Source organism: Sminthopsis crassicaudata, chromosome 6, assembly GCF_048593235.1.
Source record: "Sminthopsis crassicaudata isolate SCR6 chromosome 6, ASM4859323v1, whole genome shotgun sequence".
NCBI classification, from domain to species: domain Eukaryota; kingdom Metazoa; phylum Chordata; class Mammalia; order Dasyuromorphia; family Dasyuridae; genus Sminthopsis; species Sminthopsis crassicaudata.
Genome location: NC_133622.1, coordinates 7,421,819 through 7,447,453, shown reverse-complemented (window position 1 = coordinate 7,447,453; position 25,635 = coordinate 7,421,819). Strand labels below are relative to the sequence as shown.

General features: G+C 39.4%; 1 protein-coding gene across 3 annotated transcripts in view; it reads right to left on the bottom strand.

The window, feature by feature from the left end:
- Positions 1 to 25,635, bottom strand: part of CC2D2A (coiled-coil and C2 domain containing 2A) — a 118,527-nt gene that overhangs the window by 33,811 nt on the left and 59,081 nt on the right. For all 3 annotated transcript variants that reach the window (XM_074274509.1, XM_074274510.1, XM_074274511.1), the window contains 7 exons: positions 15,479 to 15,635; positions 13,911 to 14,058; positions 10,160 to 10,289; positions 8,653 to 8,856; positions 6,413 to 6,505; positions 3,599 to 3,690; positions 64 to 231 (listed from right to left, as the gene is read on the bottom strand). In XM_074274509.1, the coding sequence (XP_074130610.1) occupies positions 64 to 231; positions 3,599 to 3,690; positions 6,413 to 6,505; positions 8,653 to 8,856; positions 10,160 to 10,289; positions 13,911 to 14,058; positions 15,479 to 15,635 (992 nt within the window). The remainder of the gene's footprint in view (positions 1 to 63; positions 232 to 3,598; positions 3,691 to 6,412; positions 6,506 to 8,652; positions 8,857 to 10,159; positions 10,290 to 13,910; positions 14,059 to 15,478; positions 15,636 to 25,635) is intronic.

Sequence of the window (25,635 nt, the reverse complement as noted above, 5' to 3'; positions counted from 1 at the left end):
AGCGTCCCCATCTCGGGCTGCCCCTCGTGTATCCCCCTGGGCCAGGTGGCCGCTCAGTCTTACCTGCTGCTGGGTTTTCGCACTGGAATATCATAGGCCCTGAGGATGTTCACCAAGAGCTTGATGTCTCCATCTGACAAGTTCTGCGCCGGAACCTTTTTCCTTCCTTTTCTTCTGGGCTTCAAGGGCCGCTTTTGTTCTGCCAACTTGAAGATGCTTGCACCCAGAATGCTAATGACCACAGAATGGATGTGAAAGACATTGAATTAATTTATTCAACTTTTATTTTAATTTTTAGTTCCACATTCTCTCTCCTCTCTTCCCCCATTTAGAAGAAATTATATGATGCTTATTTTACACACACACACACACACACACACACACACACACACACACACACACAGAGTCATGCAAAACATATTTGCACATTATCTGTATTCCAATAAAAAAGGCAGAAAATGAAGGAACAAAAATGCTTAAATCTGTACTCTGAGTTTATCAATTCTTTATTTGGAGGATAGTTGGAGGAATGTTTCATATTTGTAGGTCCTGTGGAATTGTGGATCATTGTACTGATCAGAGTTCCTAAGTCTTAGAGACATTTTAGAACGTAAAAGTCTGAAAGAACACGAGATCTCTGCCTATAAATTGTCTCAAAACACGTAAGGACCTCTCGAAAAACCCCTGACCACTTCAGGAGATTCAGATTGACCTATATACCCTCCTGTGCTGGGGCAGACACTTCATAACCTCCTGTGCTGGGAAGGATACTTCATTATCACTAAATTTATTTTAATGGAAGGAAGAATATTTAAATTCGGGTCTTTCTAGTCCCATCTAAACTATTTCACTGTACAAACTCTCAGTTCCAACTGGATCAGTCCATTTGTTTAAAGTCCCTGAAATTGTGTTTATTTCACTTCTCTAACAAGGAATAACTCCTATACTTCTTCTCCCTATATCCCCATCCTACTCTTCCTCCAGTACCCAAAGCCACTGACACTTCTTCAGTGAAGCCTTCCACGTCTCCTCCATTAGAGACAGACTTTGCCCTCTTCACACTCCTGCCATATTTGCCTACCTGAGCATTCCCAAAATTTGGCTATTTAGGGGCTTGAAAGGGTCGTATAAAACAGAAACCCACGGCTGGGGGTCTGAAGATAAGAAATGCCCTCCACAAAAAATGAAGGGATAGGTAATTCTGGAGCAAAGTGCAGGAAATTCAGCCTGTTTTCAAATTTGAAGAAATGATGCAAGGATAATCAGTATTTTTGCTATGCGTGCCATTTTATGCTTAGTACTTTCCTAAAGACAATGCCTCTACCAACCAAACGTCCTTCCTTAGGAAACTCCTGTCCCCTTGGTGCAGAATACCAAATTCTGTGGAAGTCAGTTTGGGAAGCAATGGGCGCTTAACTACGTTTTGCTTTGTACACGGTTTAGCTTTGTACTCATGTTGTCTCTTCTATCGAACAGCAGCATTTATACATATTTATATCCCTCATCGCACTTGTCCCAATGTATTGAACACAATCAAATAGTTTATAAAATGAAAAAGGTCGTGGGCTCCAGGTTAAGAACCTCTGACTTAAGGGAAAGAGCACAAATTTAAGAGTAAAAAAATGAGTCAACACAGCATGGAAAGTTTTTTTCTAAGATAAGATTTCTAAGATTCTCTCTCTCACACACACACACACACACACACATATATACACATATTAAAGAAAAAGGTAATCTTAGAAAAAATATATACACACATTTTTATTTTTTAGCAAATATGTATGTGTGTATATATATATATATATATATATATATATATATATATATATATATATATATATATATATATGTGAGGGTTAAAAAAAATCTGGGTGGGTAATCCCTCCATGGATTCAGATCACATCTATTCCAGAATATTCCTGTTCACTTGGTGGCCAATTTTATGATGAACATCTCCATGGCTAGCCAGGGTACTCCTTAAGGGAGAGCTAGGTGGTCCATTAGCTAGCCTGCACTCCCCGGACTGGCAGGACAGGGAACAACTCGTGAGAACCAGAGTTGCCGCCATGTCCTGATAAGGCCCTGGAGCAGTTTCCATGGAGGCACCCGCTGATCCTTTGGTCACAAAGGACTGGCCCAGCTTTGGAGACTGTGCTGATTCCCGTTCCCATGTAAACAGCAATCGGAGCCTCGCTGCGGTCTGAGAATTTTGTTGTGGATCAGAAGTGAGGGCAGAAAGGGGCCAAACTGAGGGGCTTGAGAGATGGGCTTGCTGTGGCCACTCGGACAGCATGGACTTGGGGGCTGGACTGGGCCTTCCTGGCAATAGGAGGTAAGCATGAGCTTGGAATTCTTCTGCAAGTCATTGTGGGGAGGGCGGTCCAGGCTGTGACCTGCTTAAGGCTCTCCCTGGGCCAGTGCTCTGCTCCTGGAGAGAGACCCACCCAGAAGGCTTCCACACAGGGGCTATGGCATGTCAACAAACACAGAAGCAGACTGACAGCAAAGCTCCAAAACAAAGAAGGAAATCACATACCCTGAGCCATCAGAACTTAAAGCCCCCAACAAAGCAGAATGGCATGCAGAAAAAGAAAGGACAAAATGAAAAAGATGCATCTGTTCTACTAGTAATTTGCAAGATTGTAAACAAAAAGAGAACCTGAATTCCCCCAAAACACAGACAAGAGAGGGTGAATGTGACTTTGGACCTGATCAAGGGGACTGTCTGTCCTCTTGGGCTCCAGAGTCCTGGATACTCAAGGAAAACTGTCTGCAGCTCAGGAGGTGATAGAGGAAAAGTGTGATGGCTCGGTAGCAATGGCCTCTGCCTAGTTTTGCATTCTCCATGTTCTTGTTTGGGGGAGCCATGTCTGGGGGTGATGTTGTGGAAAGCTGGAAGGAGGCCGTGGCTACAGGAGCGGTGCTGACCGACATGCAGTTCTTTGTCCAGAGGAATACTTTGGCATGATTTCATGCTTGCCTTCTCTCTGTGACCTCAGCTAACTAATGAAACCTTCCTGAACTTCAGTTAAGGGGAGGCTGAACCAGACGGTCAGCAATATCCCTTCAAATATTAAAGCCTGAGATAACCTACTATAAGGTAGTTATTACGCTGCTTTTTAACACACGGTACTATACAAAGGCACTGTGGCCACAAGGGATTTATAATCTAATAGTGGGGAGGAGATAACTAAATCATTGTGGCAAGAGAATGGGCAAGAGAATGGGCAAGAGAATGGGCAAGAGTACTGTAGACACCTGGAGTTTTTTCTGGAAATCTGAGGAAGGAGAGGTCTGAGAAAACGGGGAGAAACGCCTTGCCCCAGAGCCAGACCCGATAAAGGTTTGCCCTTGAAATGAAATAAGGGGTGTGAGGGGTTCTGGCGCAGGGTTCTCCGGGGTTCCGGAGTTGGTCCTGGCAGCCCAACTGCGGCAGGACTGCCAACTCCTCCTCCTACTAAAGGGGGACTTGACCATTGGTGCTACCGGAGGGTGACACGAGTGATGGGGAAATCCTGCTTCCTTTATAAAAGCCATCAAAAGCAGAGTTCTAAAAAGAAAAGCCCCCCCCCCCTCCGCCCTGCGCCCCCTTCCCTACCTGATATTGGGAACATCCTCTTCCACAACCAGGTCCGAGAGAAGTAGATGGCGTTTTGCGATTAGGAAGCGGTTTATCACAGATTCTCTAACCTAGGGTGGGACAAGTTCATTTACAATTTTCTCAGTAAATTCATGATAATAATTCACAGAGGTATAGGACTTTGAAAAGTCGTATTATCTCCTTTTTACTGAGCCTCTGGAAGATGAAATGACTTTCTAATAAATAAACAAAATAATAATTTAAAAAATAAAACTTAATAAGTATCTGACGTGAGACTTGAATCTAGATGTCCTGGCTCAAAGTACCGTACTTTACTTCTTCCCACTGCCTTGTAGATTATTTTAAAATGCACCATAGACTATTATTCTATTGGAACTTAAAAGTCTGGGTTTGATTCCAAAAGCTCCTCTCCTATATATCTGACTTGATGTCTCATTACGAATGAATTACAATTGGCCTTAATAATTCCCCCCCCCCTGAGGCTGGGGTTAAGTGACTTGCCCAGGGTCACACAGCCAGGGCAGTGAGGTCAAATTTGAACTCGGGTCCTCCAGAATTCAGGGCTGGTGCTCTATCCACCGAGCCACCTCGCTGCCCCTTTGCCTTAATAATCAAAGATGAAATTTTAATCCTGGAGTTTTAAGTTTTCTTTTATTTGCACTTATTCCGCTGATCCATGAATCTCTAAGATTTTACTTTTTAATGTGTAGACAGTGATTATGGTAGAATAAATTAGTTGTCTCAGAGGCAGGGAAGAGAGAGATGGAAGGGAAGGCGCTATTTCCAGGCATCTGTAAGAAAATCCACAAATGCTGCTGTGGAAGATTAGGGGACGTATCTGCAAGATAATGAATGGAGAGAGAGAGAGTAAAGTAGTTTTGTGATGGCAATATGCTATATATTAGCTTATCAGATGTAGAAGAAAACAATTATGAGTACCTATAGCAACTCATAAAATGGGCATGGAGCCAAATTATAATAGGGATAGGGACTTTAATTAGCTGAACATCTGCTATGTCTTACTCTGCTAAAATCTGATGAAGTCTTGCCTTTGCCTTGCTGACAATTCCATATCTCAGAAGGCAGAGGGAGCAATGAGAGATCCTATCACAGTAAACTTAATCCTGACCGACAAGACTGGCAAACTTGAAATGATGAGAACTTTGGGAGAAAAGGGACTTTTTCAGGATTTATGGTAACCCACCAGAGGGAGTGCTGGAGAGTCTGATTTTCACTCAGCACCAGGAGTACAGATTGTAGTGATTTCAGAGAAACGAGAGGAATGCTTCCGTGATCTGAGGCAATAAAAGGAAAGGGAGCTCAAGAGGAATGGGAACCCCCCAAAATCAAATTCTGCCAATACCATCAGTATTGATCCCAATGAAGAAGAGGAGAAATCTAAAGCATTTAAACTCTTTTCTCGCTCTACTCCACGCTGCCTTGGATTCTATTATCAGCTCTGTACAGATATTCACAGGTCGTTCAGCCCCAGTCTCTCTCTTGAACTATAGTCTTATGGGAACAGCTCCCAAGGCGACCTTTCAAATGCAAAATGTCCAAGAGCTTATTATCTTTCCCTTCAAACCCACCCTCAATAAACCTCCCCATTTCTGAGACACACATGCTGAGGAAATCCTCCCATCCTTCCATTTTCCCAAGTAGGCAAACGCAGAGTCGTATCCAGCCAGCTGCCAAGTGGTTATTTCTACGTCTGACTTCTGCTCATCCTCATAGCTTCACTCACAGGACCCAGGCCTCCATCACGTCTTGGCTAGACTATTGCAACAGCTTCTTAATTCTTTAACCCTCCAAGCTTTGCTGGCTCTAATCTTTCCTTCGCACCAAGACCAAAGAGATATTTCTAAAACAGACCTGTCTGATCACATCATTTCCCTGTTCAATAAAATCCAGGGGTTCTATATCATCTTTAGGATCAAACACAGACTCTTGAGACCTGATTGATGGGTACAAGAACTCATTCCCTTCTCAGCTCTGCTTCCCAGATTCGGACTTTCCCTCAAAGCTCAGCTCCAGAGCCCCCTTTCAGGGAAGGCCTTTCCTGATTTCTGCAGTGTCTCCCTTCAATTCCCTTGTGTTTATCGTACAAATATTCCCGTATATTTACAGCAATAGACTTAAGCTTGAGACAAGCAATAACTTTGATGTGGTTACGCTCAATGTCTGATCCCAACAAGATAAACAAGGATTAAGTTGGTTTCCTCCTGTCATTTAGTGCTGGATTTCATGCCATACTCATGCATTTTATGCTCTCTTTTATTGTATTTTTAATGCTGTGGTTTTAAAAAATGGCTCCTTTGATATACAAGTGTAGCTTTAAAGAGCACACGTCATGGACTGTTAGAGATATCGCAGTGGCTATTGGTGTGGGAAAGCAAAGCATTCCAAGGAGCATCAAAATGACAATCTCTACATTAAACCTCTTCTTTATCAAAGAAAGAAAGCTGCCCAAATGTTCTTCTCCTGTCTCCGTATCCCAATTCCTAGCCAGAAGCCCTGGAATTTGGTGGTAGTCCGGAAAGCCAAATCCTGTTTTTCATTAGTCCACATAGGCAGTGGCTTTAGTTTCTTTCCCAAAGACCTGTATTTCCAGGGAAGAAAAGAAAAACCAAACACCATTTGTGTCCCAATATACTTGAGTTTTCTGTCCAGGATAAATCCATGATTTTTTTCTTCCAATATTAAATACATTTGTGTCTATGTTAATTGAAAATTTGTAATATTTGTAACATTTTTTTGGTAAAATGTGTAATAATTTGCAAAAGAGAAAAAGATTAAATTTCTTCTCCTCACCTGTTGGAGGTACTTGGCCACTCTAGCTCTATGAGCATCTAAATGATCCTTGGTCTCAATTATCCCTCGGTCACGTATCCGTTTCTCATAGTCCTTCATTTAAAATAAAATGTAATCTTATTATTTTAAAATACTTTTGATTTCATAAAGAACTTATGTTTGATTTTGTTGCATATGATCTTTTCTCTTTAATTAGACTGAAAACATTATCTGGCCTCCTTGGTTGGGAGTTACCCGCCTCCCAACTCTAACCCTCATTTGGATCCAGAGCAGGTTGTAGCTGTGTGGATGTGTGAGTTCATTAGTACAGATGCTCCTACTGATGACTACACCCATCTCTGTCTCTGCTTCTTCTCCTTGGCCTTCCTTAAAGGTCCCCATGGAATGGGGGGAAGACTTTCATATCTAGAGTCAGAGAATCTGAGTTTGCGTCTTAGCTCTGAGACTTAATGTGAGAATTTGAGCCATTCATTCCGTTCTCTGGTTTTCCATTCGCCTCATTTATATAAGGAGGGGGTTAGCTGACCTCTAAGGTCCTTTCTAGCTCTGAATCTATTATCCAGTGACTCTACAGCTGGCTGAGTATGGATGCAGGTGTGCAGAATGGTTAACAGAGTATAGGGCGATGAGGTTTAGTATATGGGGCAGTGGAGAGCAATAATGGAAGGACCCAAGGGCCGTTGTGGATCCAGTCCTTAAAAAGGAGGGCTGCCCATGAGAGAAGGCAGACATCTCAAGATGAAGGGCAAAGTCAGGGATGAACTTGGGTTGCAGCAATGATGGGAGACTGAAAATAACTGGCCAAGCTGAGGCAGACACCCAGTGATGAGACCAAGTAAGACCCATGGTTCAGAGGGAAAATTCCACAGGAGAAGGAGACAAAGTAGAGATGTCCCTGGGCAAAGAAATATTTTACAGGTATTTCCTTAACTTCATCTCCTGGCTTCCCTGGCTTCCTGCAAGTCACCTCAAATCCCTGCTAAAACCTTTCCAATCCTCCTTAAAGTTAGTGTCTTCCCCCCTCAGAAAATCTCAAATTTATCACATATATATATAGATAAAATAGGTAGTTATCTATCTAGATGGAAATTGATAGATATATCTGCTATATTCATATATCTATCTACAGATAGATGTTGGTATATCTAGAGAGACAGTTGTAAATGTCTTTAAAAAATAGCTATCTTTTGATAATGATCTGTATATAGATATCTATGTATCATCTATTTAACCACCAATCTACCCATCTATCTATCCATCTCTCCCTCCCCTTTCTTTCCTTTCCTTCCCTTTCTCTCCTCCTCTCCTTCCTTCCTTCCTTCCCTTTCTTCCTTCCATCTTTTGTTTATGTATAGTTTTTGCATAATGTTTTTTCAAATAGATTGTGAGCTCTTTGAAAGCAGAGGATATTTTTGCCACTTTTTTGGTATCTCCAGCAGTTTGCACAGTGCCTGGCACACAGTATGTACCTTATTTTTCTCACCTGTTGGAGATGCTTGGCTACTATAGCATTAATAAATGCTTGCTAACTTTTCTTGACTATTTGTGGTGCAATAGGATGAACAGAGAATTTGGAGTTTTTGCTTTGAGACTCTTGATATTTATGATCTTGATCTTTTTGGGCCTCAGTTTCCTTATCATTAAAATCATGATGTTGGACTTACATGGATTCTAAGGTCCTTTACAATTCTAAATCTATGATTCCCGGATTGATTAATTAATTAACAAGCATTTACTAAGTTTTTATTATGGGACAGGCACAAGGGCCTTGTTCTTGGAGTAAACTCGTATTTAAAATATTTTTTGATAACTGTATTTCAATAGAATTGATTTTATTTATAATCATCTATTTTATTTTATGCGCTGAAGAACATGATTTTAAGGAGAGGTACATAGACTTCACCAGGCTGCCACGGGAGTCCACGACACAAAAACGTTAAAGAACTTCTGCTCTAGGTCTCTGAAATTTCATATATTTCATGGAAGATGTATTTTTCAAGTATATTTCATATATTCATGTGTATAACATTTTATTTCTTGCTATATGACGGGTCTACCTACTTTCCAGCTTGTATACAGCATTGTAAATGTCTTTTCTGTTACTTATGACGTGAAAATCCCTGAGGGCAGTAGGCTGTAGTCTCCTTATTACCAGACATTTGTCCATGCTGCGGTGCAGGAGGCACCCATATGGATGGAGCCTGAGAACCTTCGAAGTGTTGATGGAGAACACGTCTTACCTGGAACACCTTTTCCATGATTTCTCGGTCGTAAATGGGAACTTGCTTAAAATTCCGAAACTCTGGCACCTCCAGGGTTCTGAGATACAGAAGTCTGAATCGCTTCGATCTATTTAGTTCCTCATCTGAAGCAAAATTAAATTCTTGTTGCAGCTGCTCCAGTCTGAAGAATTCGGGAATGTAGGTGTCTCCACTGGTCGCAACCTGGAGAAAATAAAAAATGTACACTTATAACACACACATCATTCAAATCAACGGCTTTGTAGGTTGTATGTGTGTGTGTGTGTGTGTGTGTGTGTGTGTGTGTGTGTGTGAGTGTCAGTGTCAGTGTGTGTGCATGTGTGAATGTGTGTTGGAGGGAATAAATGAGATAGATCTTCTTTAAATTAAGCAAACTTAATAAACAGACCTTTTAGATTTTGTTGGACTTGGAACTGGAAGAGAACTCAGATAATCGGTAAGAGATTCGTTTAAACTTTTAACTTCACAGAAGAGAAACAACCTATGGGTGGTAAACAGCAGAGCCGAGGGTCCAGCCCAAGTCTTCTGCCCCCATGTACGCTGTTTATGTCTTGCTTCATATTTGCAGATTTGTGCCTTTTTTTTAGCCTTTTCTTTTTCTTTGCAATGAAATGTGTCTGAATCCTAATTTCCTAATCTCCAAAATGGGATTGACGATACTCATATTACTTCTCAGGGATTTCCAAATTTTAAAATGCTACATAAATATGTCATTAATATTGTAGGAAGACAATTGAAATACAAATTGAGAAAGAAGTTATAAATATGCTATGTGTAAATTTTTTAATAACAATGTGATTTAAACTTTCACATGCAATAAATTATACTCCTCTTCAATTTTACAAATTTATTCGTAACTAAAGTTCATAATCACTGAATTAAGAAAGAGTATTTTGGCAAAAAGCTTTCATTTCTTCCACAAACATTTCCTGAGTATCATTTATGGAGTGGGCCCTCTGCAATAGACCCTGGAGGATGCAAAGAACACTAAAATATGGTTCCTGTTGTTATGCAATCTAAAGTCTAATAACGAATATTAAATAGTTTATAAATTACATGAACTCACATTGGGACAAATCTCTAAAAGGCCAGAGTCTAAATGGAAAATCTTCACCCTGGTTATAATTATCTCACGGATGAAATCATCATAATAAACACAATCACAGGAACATGTTGCTAGGAGCACTTCCCGGCCAGTATATTTGTTTATCTATTATATTTTTATGCTAATGTGAGCACTTCCAAGAAAACAATTGGCTGCCTGGAAAAACTGAGATCCCTGACTGATAGAATCACCCAAACTTCCAGTGTTATATTGGACAGAAATAGCTGAACTCGGTATTGATACAAAATAAAGATTAAATTTTTTCTCAAAATATAGATTGCAGCCCCCTTCAGCTAATGTCGTTTAGGTAGAATTACCCTCAGAAGCCCGAGTAACTTTCAGACACACGACTCGCTCTATGGGAGTGGGAGGGCTCCTTACCGTTATGAGCTGCATCAGGGAGGCGTTATTGGGGTCATTCGGGTCCAGCTTGGATTCCGCTGCCCACTTTGCCAACTTCTTCATGTCCGTTAAGCTCGATGCGCCAATGGAGGCAATGGCGTCCACTTTCCTTAAAGCATTGACAGATAAAGTAAGCCCCAAATCTTTCAGACTTAAAAGCAGAGTTCTTAATCTACCAATTGATTTTCATTATAGTTTGCTGCCTGTTATTCTCCACTGGAGAGCTCCCCTCTCCCCCCCAGGCCATGTAGGACTCCGTATTTTTCTCGCTCAATAACATACTTGTGGCATCCAAGCAAAATGAGAAGAGCTATTGCTAACATGAGTGGGAATACCCTCCATTAGATCCATGCTGAGTACTAGGAATCAGAAAAATGGGCTTCAACCACTGACTTCAGGTTACAGGGGCCCCAGCTGCTAACGCTCCGCACAAGGCTCCGAGCACGGAGTCCAGGGAAAAGACAGCTGGGTGGCCGGCATCCCCCTGGACCGAAGGGAACCCGAGGCACATCCAAGTAAGTGGGTGGATTTCAGCCTTTGGCCTTGGGATTTCTGAGGTCCTCCAGTCCGACTTGCATTTCATAGTGAGGAAAGCTGGACCAGAGAGGAAGGGCCTTTCTCGGGATGTTCACATGAGGTGGGTTTATGCGACTCCCGTCATGGGAGCCCGGACACAGTGGAGGGGAGGAAGGCCTCTTATGGTTCAGTCCTCGGGCACGACTGAACAACAGGGACTTTTAGTCCCAGGTCAGAAAGTCCTGAGTTCAAATTGAGCCTCGGAAATGTGACCCGGGGCAAATCATTTAACCTCTCTCTGCCTCAGTTTCCTTCACTATAAAATGAGGAAAATAACAGCACCTAACACTGCAGGGTTGTTGGAGATGATTGTTGGAAAGTGCTCAGCACAATGCCATGCGCAGCAGGTGTTTAATAAATGCTCGTTCCCTTCCCCCTGCCAGTTTCCGTGTTCTGCTCTCAGGCCTTTATTTCTGGGGGTCTTTTCTCTCCCTCGTGGTTCTATGGAAGGGTCTAATTAACATGGAAGCTCTCACATACTCAAAGACATATTGGGGTAGAGAAGCTTCAGATGATCATTATTATTTTTATTCACTTTTAGTCTGTAAAGGAGCTGCATTAATATGGTAGTAGAATGAAAGGAAGAAGATCAATACTATTCTTAGGACCAGAGCCGGAAGGGATGGCGTCAGGGACTCAATCTGGGCTGTTAAACTTAATATTTTTATCACTGTTTTCAATATAACTGACTACCTATAAGCTTATGCAATTTATTTCATACTCTTAAAAACATTATCCTGAGAAAGGGCTACAGACTTCACCAGATCGCCAAAGGCGGCCATGACATAAAAACAATTAAAAACCCATGGATGGGAGAGAGTATATCATGTGCCGTGTTTTACATATGGGGAAACTGAGGCAGAGGCGTTAAGTGACCAGTTTCGATAATGGCTGACAAAAGGCCAGAATGTAGGTCTCTGTTCCCCGTTCAGGGCTTTTTACATGGCCTTCTTGCCTCTGGTAGCAATATTCAGAAGAAAGAAAGAAATGATGGGGATAACACAGGAAACTCACTTTGCCTAGCGATTGTGCAAAGCAGTATTTCTGCAATTTCTTTGCATTGCTAAGAGTGAATCTCAAAGGGTCTGCCACACGTGAACACGGGCTCTGTGCAGGTTGTTCAGTCATTTTCTTTAGTCCTGCCCAGCTCTTTGTGATCCCATTTGGGGTTTTCTTGGCAGAGAGCACTCGGCCATTTCCTTCGCTTGCTCATTTTACAGATGAGGAAACTGAGGCAAAGTGGGTGAGATGACTTGCTCCGGGTCACACAACGAGTGAGGGTGTGAGACTCTACTTGACCCTGGGAAGATGAGTCTTCCCGACTCCATTCCCAGAGCTCTATCCACTGAGCCACCCAGTCACCTGGGAATATATATGTGTCTAGAAGAAGTTTCCTGGGTCATAGATACGGGTATAGACATTTACTGAAAACCCACTCTGTTCTAGTCTCATGCTGGCACAGATACCTTTACATGTATGTTTGCAATCATGCAGATATACAGATATGCAGCTATACATCTACGAATATACATGTACAGATACAGAGGCAGATGTGTGGATCTCTCGCGGTCTCCTTATACATGACATATCATAGATAGCCACACACCTCTGCACATTTATGCAGACAGATAAACGGAGATCTACATATCAATATCGAACCTGTCTACGCAAATATAGAGATGCATATGGAGAGAGAGGGAGACGTATTTGTATCCACACATACAGAGGTTGAGTGATCGATATAGCTACTACTGATGTATCCTTCTGTGCATGAGACATAGATAAGTAGCTATTGTATAGATATAGAGCTAGAGAGAGGATCGTTCTAGCCTTTGGGGAGTATAATGTGTTATAAGATATGTTCTCTGCTCTCTGTAATGGGCTTTACATTCAAGACTGGGAATCACTGCATGGATCTCGCAATCAACCAAGCCTTAAGCACTTATTAAGCGCCTACTATGGCTGGCCAGAGAGAATATAAAGGAAGAAACAAATTAGTCCCTGCTCTGAAGGAGCATCTATTTTCTTGGGGAGAGAGCCCATCTTGGTGCAAATCTCTCTGTCTCTCTGCCTGTCTCTGTCTCTCTGTGTCTCTCTTGCTTTCTCTCTTTCCCTTTGTCTCTCTGTCTCTGTCTCTTTCTCTCTTTCTGTCTCTGTCTCTTTTTCTCTCTTTCTGTCTCTCTGTATCTCTGTGTCTCTGTCTCTCTGTGTCCCTCTTGCTCTCTTTCCCTTTGTCTCTCTGTCTCTCTCTTTCTCTCTCTCTGTCTCTGTTTCTCTGTCTGTCTCTGTCTCTCTGTGTCTCTCTCTCTGTCTCTCTCTTTCTCTCTGTCTCTCTTCGCCCCCCCCCCCCATCTCTTTGTCTCTGTCTCTCTGTCTCTATCTCTCTGTCTCTAATATGTGTAAGATAATTTTCAGGGCACAAGGCACTAGAACCCGGGCCGGGAGAACTTTGAGGGGGAGCTGAGCTTGAAGAACTCTAGGAATCCTAAGCAGATCCGAGGAGGGAATGACTTCTGAGCCCGAAGGAGAGCCTGTCCGAGGCCCAAGAGAAGAGCGGTACTGTCACATGTGGAGGACAGCAAGAAAATAATGCACCGTCACAGGTGTAATGAGCGGAGTTCAGGGGTCACTGGGCTAGCAGGGCGATGCTGGACAATGGGAAGGGAGCGAGATTTGCCATCAGGGTGTCTAGGTTGGAACCCTCAGAATTCTGAACCTCGATACCCTCATCTCAGAAATGGAGCTTAAAATCCTGACACTGCCCATCTCACAGTCATTGTCAGGGAACCCAGATCAGCAGGAGCCGTTGCCAGCCCTGGTCCTGTGACCATAAGCAAATCAGGTCAAACATAACTCAGTGTGCTTCTGTCTCCTATTGGGCAGTTGGCGGTCTCTGAGCCCCCAGAACTGGGTCTGGGCGAATGCTGCTCATCACAGAGTAACGGGGTAAAACTTCAAGGGTTGGGCGGCCTTCACAGGAGCAGAGTGGGCAGGCTCGGGGACGGGGCATCCCAGCAACAGGGCCGGTGGCGGCAGAGACCCCCAACGGAGACATGGCTTCCTCTCCCATGCAGCAGGCAAGAGCATCGCCGTTTCATTAGAATAGAAAACCTACCAGCCTCGCACTCCCACGATCTACACCGAGCCAGCTTACCTTCCAACGGCGAGGCCGCGCTGTGCTGCTGGGGGCATCAGGGGGACCCCGTTCTCCCCGACCGCCCAGGCCACGCTGTGGGACACTCTGCCAGATGTCATCAGAATCATCTGGTTGCTGCCGTCGGCTTCGAAGGAGAAGGGCTCACCTGGGAGAAGCACATCGGGCCTGAGAGATCCCCGGGAGCAACGGCTACACGGGTCTGGTTAGGGCCGATTGTGGGCGGGGGGGGGGGGGGGAACAGGGCAAATGTGTTCTGGAGAAAGGCTGGTTACCCACAGGGAGGTCATGTGAGAGGGCCCAGAGGGGGTCTGTGATAGAAAGAATGGCTCACTCTTCCTCCTGCCCCCACCATACTGTGTGGGAGTGTGTGTGTGAATGTGTGTGTATGTGTGTATGTGAGGGTATGTATGTATGTGAGTGTGTATGTGAGTGTGTGTGAGTGTAGGTGAGTGTGTGTGTGTGTGTGTGTGTATGTGTGTGAGTGTGTGTGTATGAGTGTGAGTGTGTGTGTGTGAGATCTCCAAAAACTCCAGATGAAAAAAGATAGCCCCATATCTCACAGTGTACCTGTAGACATCACATGACCAAAGTAATCACGTCTGAAAATGTGCACATCTTTTTGCATTTTAAGCTCATTTTTTATGATTTGTAATTTTATAATGGAGAATAAGGAAAAATGTCATTAAGCCCGCATCCTACTAAACAGAAATTTCCGATACAACGGAGATACGATTGGGTTGTAGTTTGAAAGTTTGTGAAACATTCAGCTTCTTCATAATCCTTCATAATTATACCCCTTAATAATATTTGGGGACTGGATCTATCATGCCCTTGGTCCCAAGGACTCCCGGACGAGGAATCCCCTTTACCAGTGCAGGCTGGCGGCTGCTCTGCTACTTCTGGTCTTAGACAGTTGCTTGGGGACTTAGTGGTTAAGAGACTTGTCCAGGGTTACATAGCCAGTATTTGTCAGAATCAGGATTTGTATTGAATTGATTGAAAATGCCTCCTTTTAAGCATGGCTTTTAAATCGGAGACTTATGAATTTTTTTCTTAAAATATTAAAAAGTATTTTAAGAGATTATATCAAGACATTTAAGATATTAATGTACTGATATTTTTATGAGTGATCATTTATTAATGGGATTCTTTGAAAGCCTATATGTTCTGATTAATCATTTTTAAACCATTGTTCTCAGAGGGATCCGAAGGCTTCTCCAGTCTGCCATTTTTTTCCACGACACACCCAACAAAGTTAAGAACCCTTTCTTAAAGCTTGTTTTTTTTTTTTCTTTCTCTTTCCACTCTTTATTGTACAAAATGGAAATGATGCAGTTATTATTGTTTATCTAAAAAGAAGTAATTTCTATAGGGCCAATGATAGTTTAGAGAATAGTATCCAAATTTAAATTTTTCACGTAAAATATCTCGTTGGACAGATTTCAACATTTCAAAAATCTCGAATGTCAATTTTATGGCAAGAGAAGCAAAGGAAATGTTCCAAACTATGTAGTCAAATGCTAAAATCAAAGCAAGAAATAGTAAGGATGAGGAACTCTCCGTACCACTTCCGACCCCCTCGTGGTCCAGCGCCACATGCTGATTGCTGCTAAATTCAACTTCTTCAATAGAGGCCCTTCCAGTGAATACCGTTGTCTCAGGGATGGGTAAAAAGACCTCTGCCAACAAGGTAGTGCTGCCATAGCCGGCGGTTTCATAGACCTAGAGTCAGGGAAGAAAAAAATCTTAAAGAGAGGCAAAAATAACAATACAGAGGCAATAATAATGCACGCATGACGAATGTGCTACATCTCCTCCCTAATAAGATTCCTGGCAGCTTTTCCGGTAGCAGGGATATATGTGCTCTTTTTCATTTGTTTCCTCTCCCAGTAACATTTCCAAAGCAGCTGACTTGGCTTAGGGACACAGTTTGAGATGATGGCTCAGAGCACCTGCTTCAGGTGAGGACTGAAACCACGACCTGGGCTTTAGGACCGCAATGTTCTAACTAAGGAACTAATGAACCATCAACAAATAAAGAAGGTACAATTACAGAGAATATCCCTTAGGTAGCTATGAAAATTCAAATGAGACTGGGTAATATAAAAAAGAAAAAGAGACGTTAAGTCTATATACTCAGCACAAAAAAAAAAATTGTCTAATGATTATTTTGTAAAGCCATCAATTAAGAAATCTTGAGCAAAATAATGTATATTTCAATTTTAAAAACATAGCAACATCTAGTTAAAATGCCAGATACTTTAGCAGTAGAAAAGCTGAATTGTACCCAGGTCAATCATGGTTCCAGATGATGAATGACAGAGAGGCAATGGACTGAAAAGGCAGAGTAAGATGTTTTTAGATATGGACCACATGGAAATTTTGTTTGCTTGATTATGCTTGTTTTTTTTTTAATAACATAATGACAATATGTATTTCGTTTTCTTCCCTCTCCTCCGTCATATGATGGGGAGAGGAAGAGAAAAAAAGGAATGCTTAATAATTTAATTTTTTTTTTTTTATAAAAACAAGAAAAATTCTGAGTTTATTGTGTGACTGATCTACTAGGTTGGTCTAACATGAATTTCATTGTATCAGTGTGCTACCCTCTATATTTTTTCATTTGTAGAATATGTGTTCTAGGCAAAAAAAAAAAAAAAAAAAAAATAGTGCTTCCAACACAACTATGCTGGTGGAATATGGTCTTTCTTTTGTTTCATTTATTTGTTTATTTATTCAATTTTTTTGGCCATGGGAAAATACAGAAATGGATTTGGCCACGAGTGAATCCAGAAATTCAATTGAAAAATTTATTAAGGCTTTTTCTTTTAACTGTAGCTCAGAAAAAGCTGATTAATTTAAATTAAAAATTTCCCGGGGGAAAGGCAAATGATTGAAATGCCATAAAATCTTTTTTTTTTTTTTTTTTTTTTTCTGAGACAATTGGGGTTAAGTGACTTGCCCAAGGTCACCCAGCTAGGAAGTGTTAAGTGTCTGAGACCAGAATTTGAACTCGGGTCATCCTGAATTCAGGGCTGGTGCTCTATCCATTGCGCCACCTAGCTGCCCCAGTAAAATTTTCAGAATAAAGTTTTTAAGTGAACAAAATAAAATACATAGGATTGTAACAGAAACAAATGATATTGAAATAGTGAAATCATCGTAATAAAAAAGTTCATGGACTGCAGGTTCAAAATCCCTTCACTATGCCCGGATGCTCTGCTACAATATGTGTGCCCTATGGCTCAGGAAATTGCTTGAAAATATTCCCCTACTGGCAAATGTGGTGATTCAGTTCAGGATAAAAAGTTAAATGTATAGAATCCAGGCTTCTAAGGGTATATGTGGAGATTTCTCAAATTAGAATGTCTATTTCAAGTAAGGCATATAATACTTTAAGTTCAGTATACAAGTTGTCCCAATAGACTTAATACGGTTTTGACTTCTATTAGTTTTGACTCTTCACCTGGATTATAACCATCATAAGAACAGTCGTAATCTCTCATCCTTCTTTTGTACTTTCCATAGTGACTAGCACAGGGTTTGACACGTGGTAAGTGATCAGTAAATGTTTCTGGAGTGTTGAATGGTTTTTGTTTCCATCCTTCCATCTCACCATCTCCTGAAAATTAGACTGTCCTCAAAGTATCCAGTGCCAAACAATCACACTACGGTTCAAATTTCATCCAGGGATCCTTATCCCAGCATTATTAACACGAGAAAATAGACTCATTTTAGTCTTCAAGGTTTATGATTCCATTGTTGTTAGGATCCCCTAAATACATGCTGGCCAAACTCTTATGTCTTTAGTAGACTGTTTCATTGACTTGCTATGGCTAATAAGTTGCATCTCCAGTGGCTTCCGCTCTGATGATGAACTTCTCTGAAATTAGCTAAAACCAGAGACATCTAAAACCAGTCCATCGGTTGGCTTGTATTGGAAGTTTTTCCAGTTTGGTAGGATTTGGTGTCAAATTCAGACTATATAGGGATGTATAGGCAAGTAGAGATCCTAGCCTTGGAGCACTCAGAGTCATCTATGCTCCACAATGACCACTGGGATGAGATATGTGTTTTTAAAAATTTACCGTATTCCTAAGTAAGACTTTTATTATGTTTCAGAGTCAATGTTTTCTATGAAAACTGTCTCTGTTATAACATGAATGAGGAAATATCTTTTAATTTACACCCAAATTTTCAGCAAGGTAGATCTGAAATCAGAATAGCAATTATCCAAATCTCAGAAACTGAGACTATGAGGTCATAGTCTTTATTTTCTTTTTGATGTTAGAAGACAAAAATGCTTGTTTTATTCAGTACTTGGGTATCGGCAGCTTATCTGAAGCTAATCATTGGAATTTTGGGAAAATGCATTAATATAATTCATCATGTGATTCTGGGGTAATTAATTATTCATACTATGTTTCTTTCCTTAATTAAAAATACTCCAGAATTTTGCTTCTATAGAATTCCTTATTTTTCTTATAAAACTTATTGAACTAACATATCTTGTTTGAGAAAAATCCTATCCCTGTATAATAATTTACAAACTATATGCATTTCCAATTTTTGTCTCAGTGTCCTTAGTATTCAAGAAACATTTAAGCCTTGAGAAATAATTCAGAATGTTCTGAAGTCACACAAGTCAAGCTTTCTGAAAACAGAAGATGGAACTTCATTTGGACCGTTGTTTCCTTTACCCTACCTACATGTAGATAATTTCATATCTTATTGCTTCTCTACAAATTCAATTTGCCCTTTCTTTCCATTTCTACAGTCAATGTTTTAGTCCAGGCCCTTGTCACAAAATTCTTGGATTACTATACCAGCCTTTCAACTGATTATTCTTTTTTCAGTTTTCTTCAATTCATTCCATAACAAGCTTCCAGGAAAATCTTCCCGAGATAATTTCTGTCTTAAAATTTCCTGGCTCCAATATGGCTCCATATTCACAATGCCCTCTCCACATTCAGATGTCCCAACAACCCAAGTTATTGACAGCTCATTTGCTTAGTATAGCCAAGTCAAGAGTGAAAAATAACTCTTAGGCTAATCTCCTCAAATGCTTATCTCACATAAAGTCTGTCTTATTGGGATATGGGTTTTTTCCAAAGCAAACAATAATTGAGTCATCTATGAGAGAATTAGATGACATATCCATCCAACTAATTATAGATTTTTCTCCTCTACTCAATCCATGAATGAGCCAAAGAAATCCAGAGAGACCTAGGGCAGAGAAATTAAAATGATAAAATCATAGAAATTGCCAACTGGGTTAAAATGGAAGTTTCCATTTCTCTTTCCCCATGGCAGGAGTATAAAAACTGATCATGCTTTAATCTTAAGGAGAGTTTATGTCCCTAAAGAATGGGGGAGATGCACAAAAGTTTATATTAGATACTCATTCTTGAGAGCCATAAAGATGCAGATGGTGTCAAAGTCATAAATGTGGGTGGCAAGTTAAGAAACAGAGGTAATCGTCACGAGGCATTTTGATTTCTAGTCCAAATTTCAGTTGTGCAATAATCAAAGGACGCATGAGGGAAATAAGAATCCAAGAATTACTACTCAGGCCTGGCTGTGGAAGCCCAACCTTGCCCCACTTCCCTGGGTCTCTGCAATGGCTCTACCACTATCCCAGGCTTAGAACTATGTCATGATATTTGCGGCATACCTATATTTTCTTTCTCCACATCTAAACTCTCACCTAGTCCTTTCAGTTTTCCTTGTTATGTCTCCCAGATTTCCTTAGGTTTTCCAGGTCTAATGCTACCATCCTAATAGATAGTCTCATGTCTTGATAACTCTTATAGTGTACCTGCCTTGTTTTTCTGCTCCTGGTTATTCCTTTTTTCATCTTATTCTGCATCCCGCATCTCTAAACTTTGTAAGAAGATTACAGTCTAGGTGGGGGAAACAAATTTAATTTAGCAAGTACTTATAGCTACCAGTTAGATAACACTCTCTGGTACACCCTTCATCCCCTCCCTCATGCCTGATGACTGCACTATTACTGTGCTTGGTCTTTGCCTGTTACCTTACATTGACTTCTGATCCATGACCAGTAGTTGTTGATGTTTGTTAAAATCAATCTTTCTCTCAACTGGACCATACATTTCTTACACAATTTGGAGATTAAGAATGAGACATCCAACCTTTTTTTTTTTTTTTTTTTTTTTTTTTTTTTTTTTTAAATTTTATTTTTTTGCTGGGAAGTTGGGATTAAATGACTTTCCCAGGATCACACAGCTAGGAAGTGTCTGAGTCCAGATTTGAACTCAGGTCCTCCTGACTTCAGGACCGGTGCTCTATCCATTGTGCCATCTAGCTGTCCTGAGACATCCATTTTTATAAAAAGGGCTACTACAAACATTTTTGCACATGTGGGTCCTTTTCCTTCTTTAGGATCTCTTTGGAATATAGGCCCAGTAAAAAATTGCAGGATCAAAGGATCTGCATGGTTTGGTAGCCCTTTGGGCACAGTTCCAAATTGCTCTCCAAAAGGGTAGATCAGTTCACAACTCCACCAACAATGTATCAGTGTCCCAGTGTCCCACCAACATTCATCATTATCTTTTCCTATCATTTTAGTGAATCTGAGAAGTATGTAATGGTAATCTCAGAATTTTCTTAATTTGCATTTCTTTGATCAATGATGATTTAGAGAATTTTTTCATATGACTATAAATGGTTCTAATTTCTTCATCTGAAAATTGTCTGTTCACATCTTTTGACCATTTATCAACTGGAGAATGGCTTGTATTCTTATAAATTCGAGTAAATTCTCTATATATTTTAGAAATGAGGCCTTTATCAGAACTCTAGGAAGTAAAAGTTTTTTCCTCCCAATTTTCTTCTTCCCTTCTAATTTTGGCTGCATTGGTTTTATTTGCATAAACCCTTTTTAATTTAATAAAAATTATCCATTTTGCATTTCATAACGTACTCTTAAGTTCTTCTTTAGCTATAAATTCCTTATTTCTCCATAGATCTGAGAGATAGACTATCCTTTGTTCTCCTAATTTGTTTATAATATAACTCTTTATCTTTATCTTTAAGGTCTAAATCATGAACCCAGTTAGACCTTATCTTGGTATAGGGTGTTTAGTACTGGTCAATGCCTAGTCTTCGCTACACCATTTTCCAATTTTTCCAGCTATTTTTGTCAAATAATGAGTTCTTATTCCAGAATCTGGAGTCTTTGGGTTTCTCAAACACAAGATTACTAGAGTTACTGACTATTTTGTTCTGTGAACCTAACCTATTTCACTGATCAACTAGTCTATTTCTTAGCAATACCAAATGGTTTTGATGATTGCTGCTTTATAATATAGTTTTAGGTCTGGTACAGCAAGGCCACCTTCATTTTGTTCTACCAGATGATTTTGTTATTATTTCTTCTAGTTCTGTAAAGTAATTTCTTGGCAGTTTTATTGATATGACACTGAATAAATAGATTTAGGTGGAATTGTCATTTTTACTGTATTAGTTCAGCCTACTCATGAGCACTTGATAGTTTTCCAATTGATTAAATCTGACTTTATTTGTGTGGAAAGTGTTTTGTAATTGTGATCATATAGATCCTGATTTTGTCTTGGCAGGTAGACTCCCAAATATTTTATATTACCTACAGTTATTTTAAGTGAAACTTCTCTTTGTATCTCTTGCTGCTGGACTCTGTTGGTAACATATAGAACTATTGACGATTTATGTGGATTTATTTTGTATTCTGAAACTTTGTTGGAGTTGTGAATTGTTTCTAGTAGTTTTTTAGTTGATTCTCTAAGGTTCTCTAAATGTACCATCATATCTTCTGTAAAGAGTGATAATTTGGTTTCCTCATCAACTACTCTTAATTCCTTTAATTTCTTTTTCTTCTCTTATTGCTAAAGCTAACATGTCCAATACAATATTGAATAGAAACAGTGACAGTGGGCAACTTTATTTTACCCCGATTTTATATGATATATACGTTTTTAAACAGGATCAATGTGGGATTTTGTTTTATACTATATATACTTGTTATAAGGGTATTCTTTCCCCCCTTTTCCTTTCAGTGGGTGCTAGTTAGGTAGATAAGAAAATAAATTAATGTTAAATGAAAAAAATTAAATTAAAAACTTTAGAGAGGAAATAATGTGCTTCTCTTGTATCTTCTCCTTGTACAATGCTATTTACATCATGACCATTTGACCAATTAAACATTTTAAATGAAATAATAATTGATTAATCAGTTGAGCTTGGATTTAAAAACTATGAATTTGGTCAAAATGTATTAGATATTAAGGTTAAGATTTGATAGCCATGACCTTGCACTCATGTACTTCAGAGGGTATCATCAATTTTTTTCCTAAAACTTCCAGCAATTCCTGAACTATTTTCTAATTCCAAGCTAGCAATTGCATGGACCTTTTCCAAAGAATATATTATTTTCCTGATGTAGATAAATATTCCCTGAGAACTGAAAAGCAATATCCCCCCAAATTAATTTCATCTGTAACTTCAGTCATTACAAATTATGCCATGAATGCATCACACTCCAGGATCAGTTATTAAATCCCCATGGAAAGCTTTAGTATGTAGCCAAGTTTGAAACTTTAATTAATTTTTATTTTCTAAAAAGATGCTACAGTTTACTAGCATTTGGGCCAGCTGTCCTAAGCTGTGTATGACTAGATATGGGAAATACTACAATTTTATCTTTTCATTTAAATTATTACTTCACAGTAAAGAATTAGTTGTTTTTTTTTAAAAAGCTATAAAAATAAAATTAGCATTCTAATTGTAACACAATTTGCTGATAAATTCAATATTATGAAGCATGGAGCCTTTCATGTGCAGAAATATGTGAAATACAATCATCATATGCTGATAATTAAGACAAGATTATAAATTTAGACATGAAGGGGACTTCAAAGATCAATGAGAACAATCCTCTTTCTTTGTAGAGGAAAAACTTTGGAGCTAAAAGGATGAGAATCTGCTTTAGTTCACTAAGGCGATGAGAAGCAGAGTCAGAATTTAAATCTCTGCACTTAACTTCCCCTTTCCTCCCTTTGCTTTCACGTTCATTAATCTTTTCTTCCCCGGACTTTACATGGCACTTTGTAGTGCCTGCCACCTTCCATTGCTTCGTAGTTCTTACATATTTATATCACCCTGTACCCCTTCTATTAGATTATAAGCTCTCAGAGCAGTTGCCATATGTAAATTGTTTGCATATCTTACCTAATACTTTGACATTATATATAGCAAATATTAACAAATTCAATAAATTCAACACAGCAAAATGGACTCTAAGAAAAGTCCATCCATTTCACTAAATGAGTAGATACAAAATTCCTCATGAAATCTATGATCTAGGAAAAGAGGGGAGACGGGATTCATAAGTACCCGACAAGTCTATCAGAGACTTACCCAACACTGCACTGGGAGCTGGCAGGATAGGTCAGAGAAAAGTTGGTCAACGAATGACCAAACTACTGGATGACATTTTCAATATGAGCAAGGAATAACTAAAAATAACAGGCAATCCAGCATTTCATTAAGAATGAACAGGAAAATGGTTGGACAGAGGGAAGGAAGGGGAAGGACTTTGTTTTCTTTCTCAGCTCTCTTTTTGCTTTTTTACTGTGGGACTGGTTTCCATCCCAAAGCTGCAACCCTTACTACCTCTTATTGCCTTACTTCCATATCTTTGCTGTCCTTCCCTCTCTTCATATCTGGTCATATCCCTTTCTATCTGGTCTTCACAGGCTATCCTTGGTCTTCCTCTGGTCATCTTTCCCTCTGCAGGGGAGGAATGGGAGGAAACATTAAAGATTATTTGCAAATGTACTTTCATAGCTTTGTGGTATCAAATCTATACAAAGAAAATCTTTGTTATCAATTGTAGCCAGAATTAGAACCCTAAGACCCTAATTAGACACAGTATTTTGACATCTTGGGGTTCCCAATTCTACTTTAAGGACTACTAAGTAGAAAGCTTCAGATTAAAGAATAAGAAAAATAATTATACAAATGGATTTACTGGGTGTAGATTCATTCACTAAAAAGGCTTTCTTATGTAAATGTTCTTTAGTTTCTAATGAAGTTATCATCTCTTTTCAGAACTTTCTTTAAAGTTTCTAGATCACTTGAAAAATAATAAGAACCATAAAATCTTCTTAACCTATATTTTGAAATTTATTTTTAGTAGCATAGTATATTCAGGGATAGTCTCCCGAGGTCTCTTAATTAGAAAGGGGAATTTAGAGGCAATTTAATGCATCATCTAGTCAAGTTTGAATCCCTTCCATAAGATTACAAACAAGTACAGTGACTAGGAATTGACTTACTAAAAGAAAACAGCATCCTCCTGTTAAGCAATTACTGGAATTGTGATATATATATATATATACACACACACACACACACACACACACACACACACACACATATATATATACACACACACACATATATATATATATATATTTTTTTTTTTATCTTAGCATTCTTACAAGAAAAAAATAGGATCAACCATTTTGATTGTGCTTGAGACGGGATGCTTAAAAATGAGGTTGAGACATTTAATGTCTCATTGGATTCAATGACATCAAGCTCTCTGAGTAGTAAGGAAACTGATTGTATCTCCAAGCAAACCTACCCATCAAACAATTTACTTTTGTGGTCTCAATCCATCCTCATCTATGTGAATGTCAGTGGGGGAAGTAAAAGGAATAGATTAAAGCAGTCAGGGAAAATTCAAATACTATCAATAAAGAAAAATCAAATGCTCTCTGTGCCTCTGAAACAGATCCTGCTTCAAAATTCTTTTTTTTTGTATCTCTTAAAATAGTCTTTCCTTTGTCCGTTGTGTTTTAGATTCATATTCAACTTTTTATAGTAGAAAAATCAGTTGTGCTTTTCAAATTTTCTAAACAAGTAGGAATTATTATTGTCTTTAAAATTTATAGGAGAATCTTAGGATTCATCCATGGAAATATCCACAGTTCTAATAAATAGCACTTCATCCAGTATTCCAGAAAATGCTTTGAGCCAGATGTTTCAAGCTCATGAGTTCATAGAAATAATATAATTTTAATATGCTCTAAATATAGGTCATATTCCTAAACTTCGGGATCATGTGAAATAGCTCAGGTTAATTTGTGAGGAATAGCTTTTGAATACTTCATTTAAAAAAATTCCTCTCTGGGTGAATGGCGCACTAAATGCAATCTTAGAAATTGAGATGATGATAGGATTATGCAGGGCTCTGATTATGAAAGAATGTCCTTGGGTGTTGTGTAGTTATTGATTGAACTGTTATAAGGATGTGGGGGAACACTATTTTAAACTAAAGCTTTTAACTTTATAAATTAAAAGTTAAAAAAAGAATATTTGAAGAAAGGGAAAAGGACAAAATAGGGAAAAATGTTTTTCTAGTTTTGTCAAAGAATCAGTTACTCAGTTTACAATACAATTACAATTCAGTCAGAGTTAATTATTTGTCAATGTAAGTTTGTCTCTGGTGCCTTCCAATACGCTCCTCCTTTTTTCCTTTGGCTATCAATGGAATTATGTAAGGTATTATAGCTCTATGGACAGAAGGAAAGGGGTTCTAGAAGCAATAGTGGTTGGGACTGGGGACCTGCTCAGTACAATGTTTAATTTCCAACCTACTTTTCTCTCAAGCACAAATCAATTAAAAATGTGGACCCATATGATAATTTATTTAGAA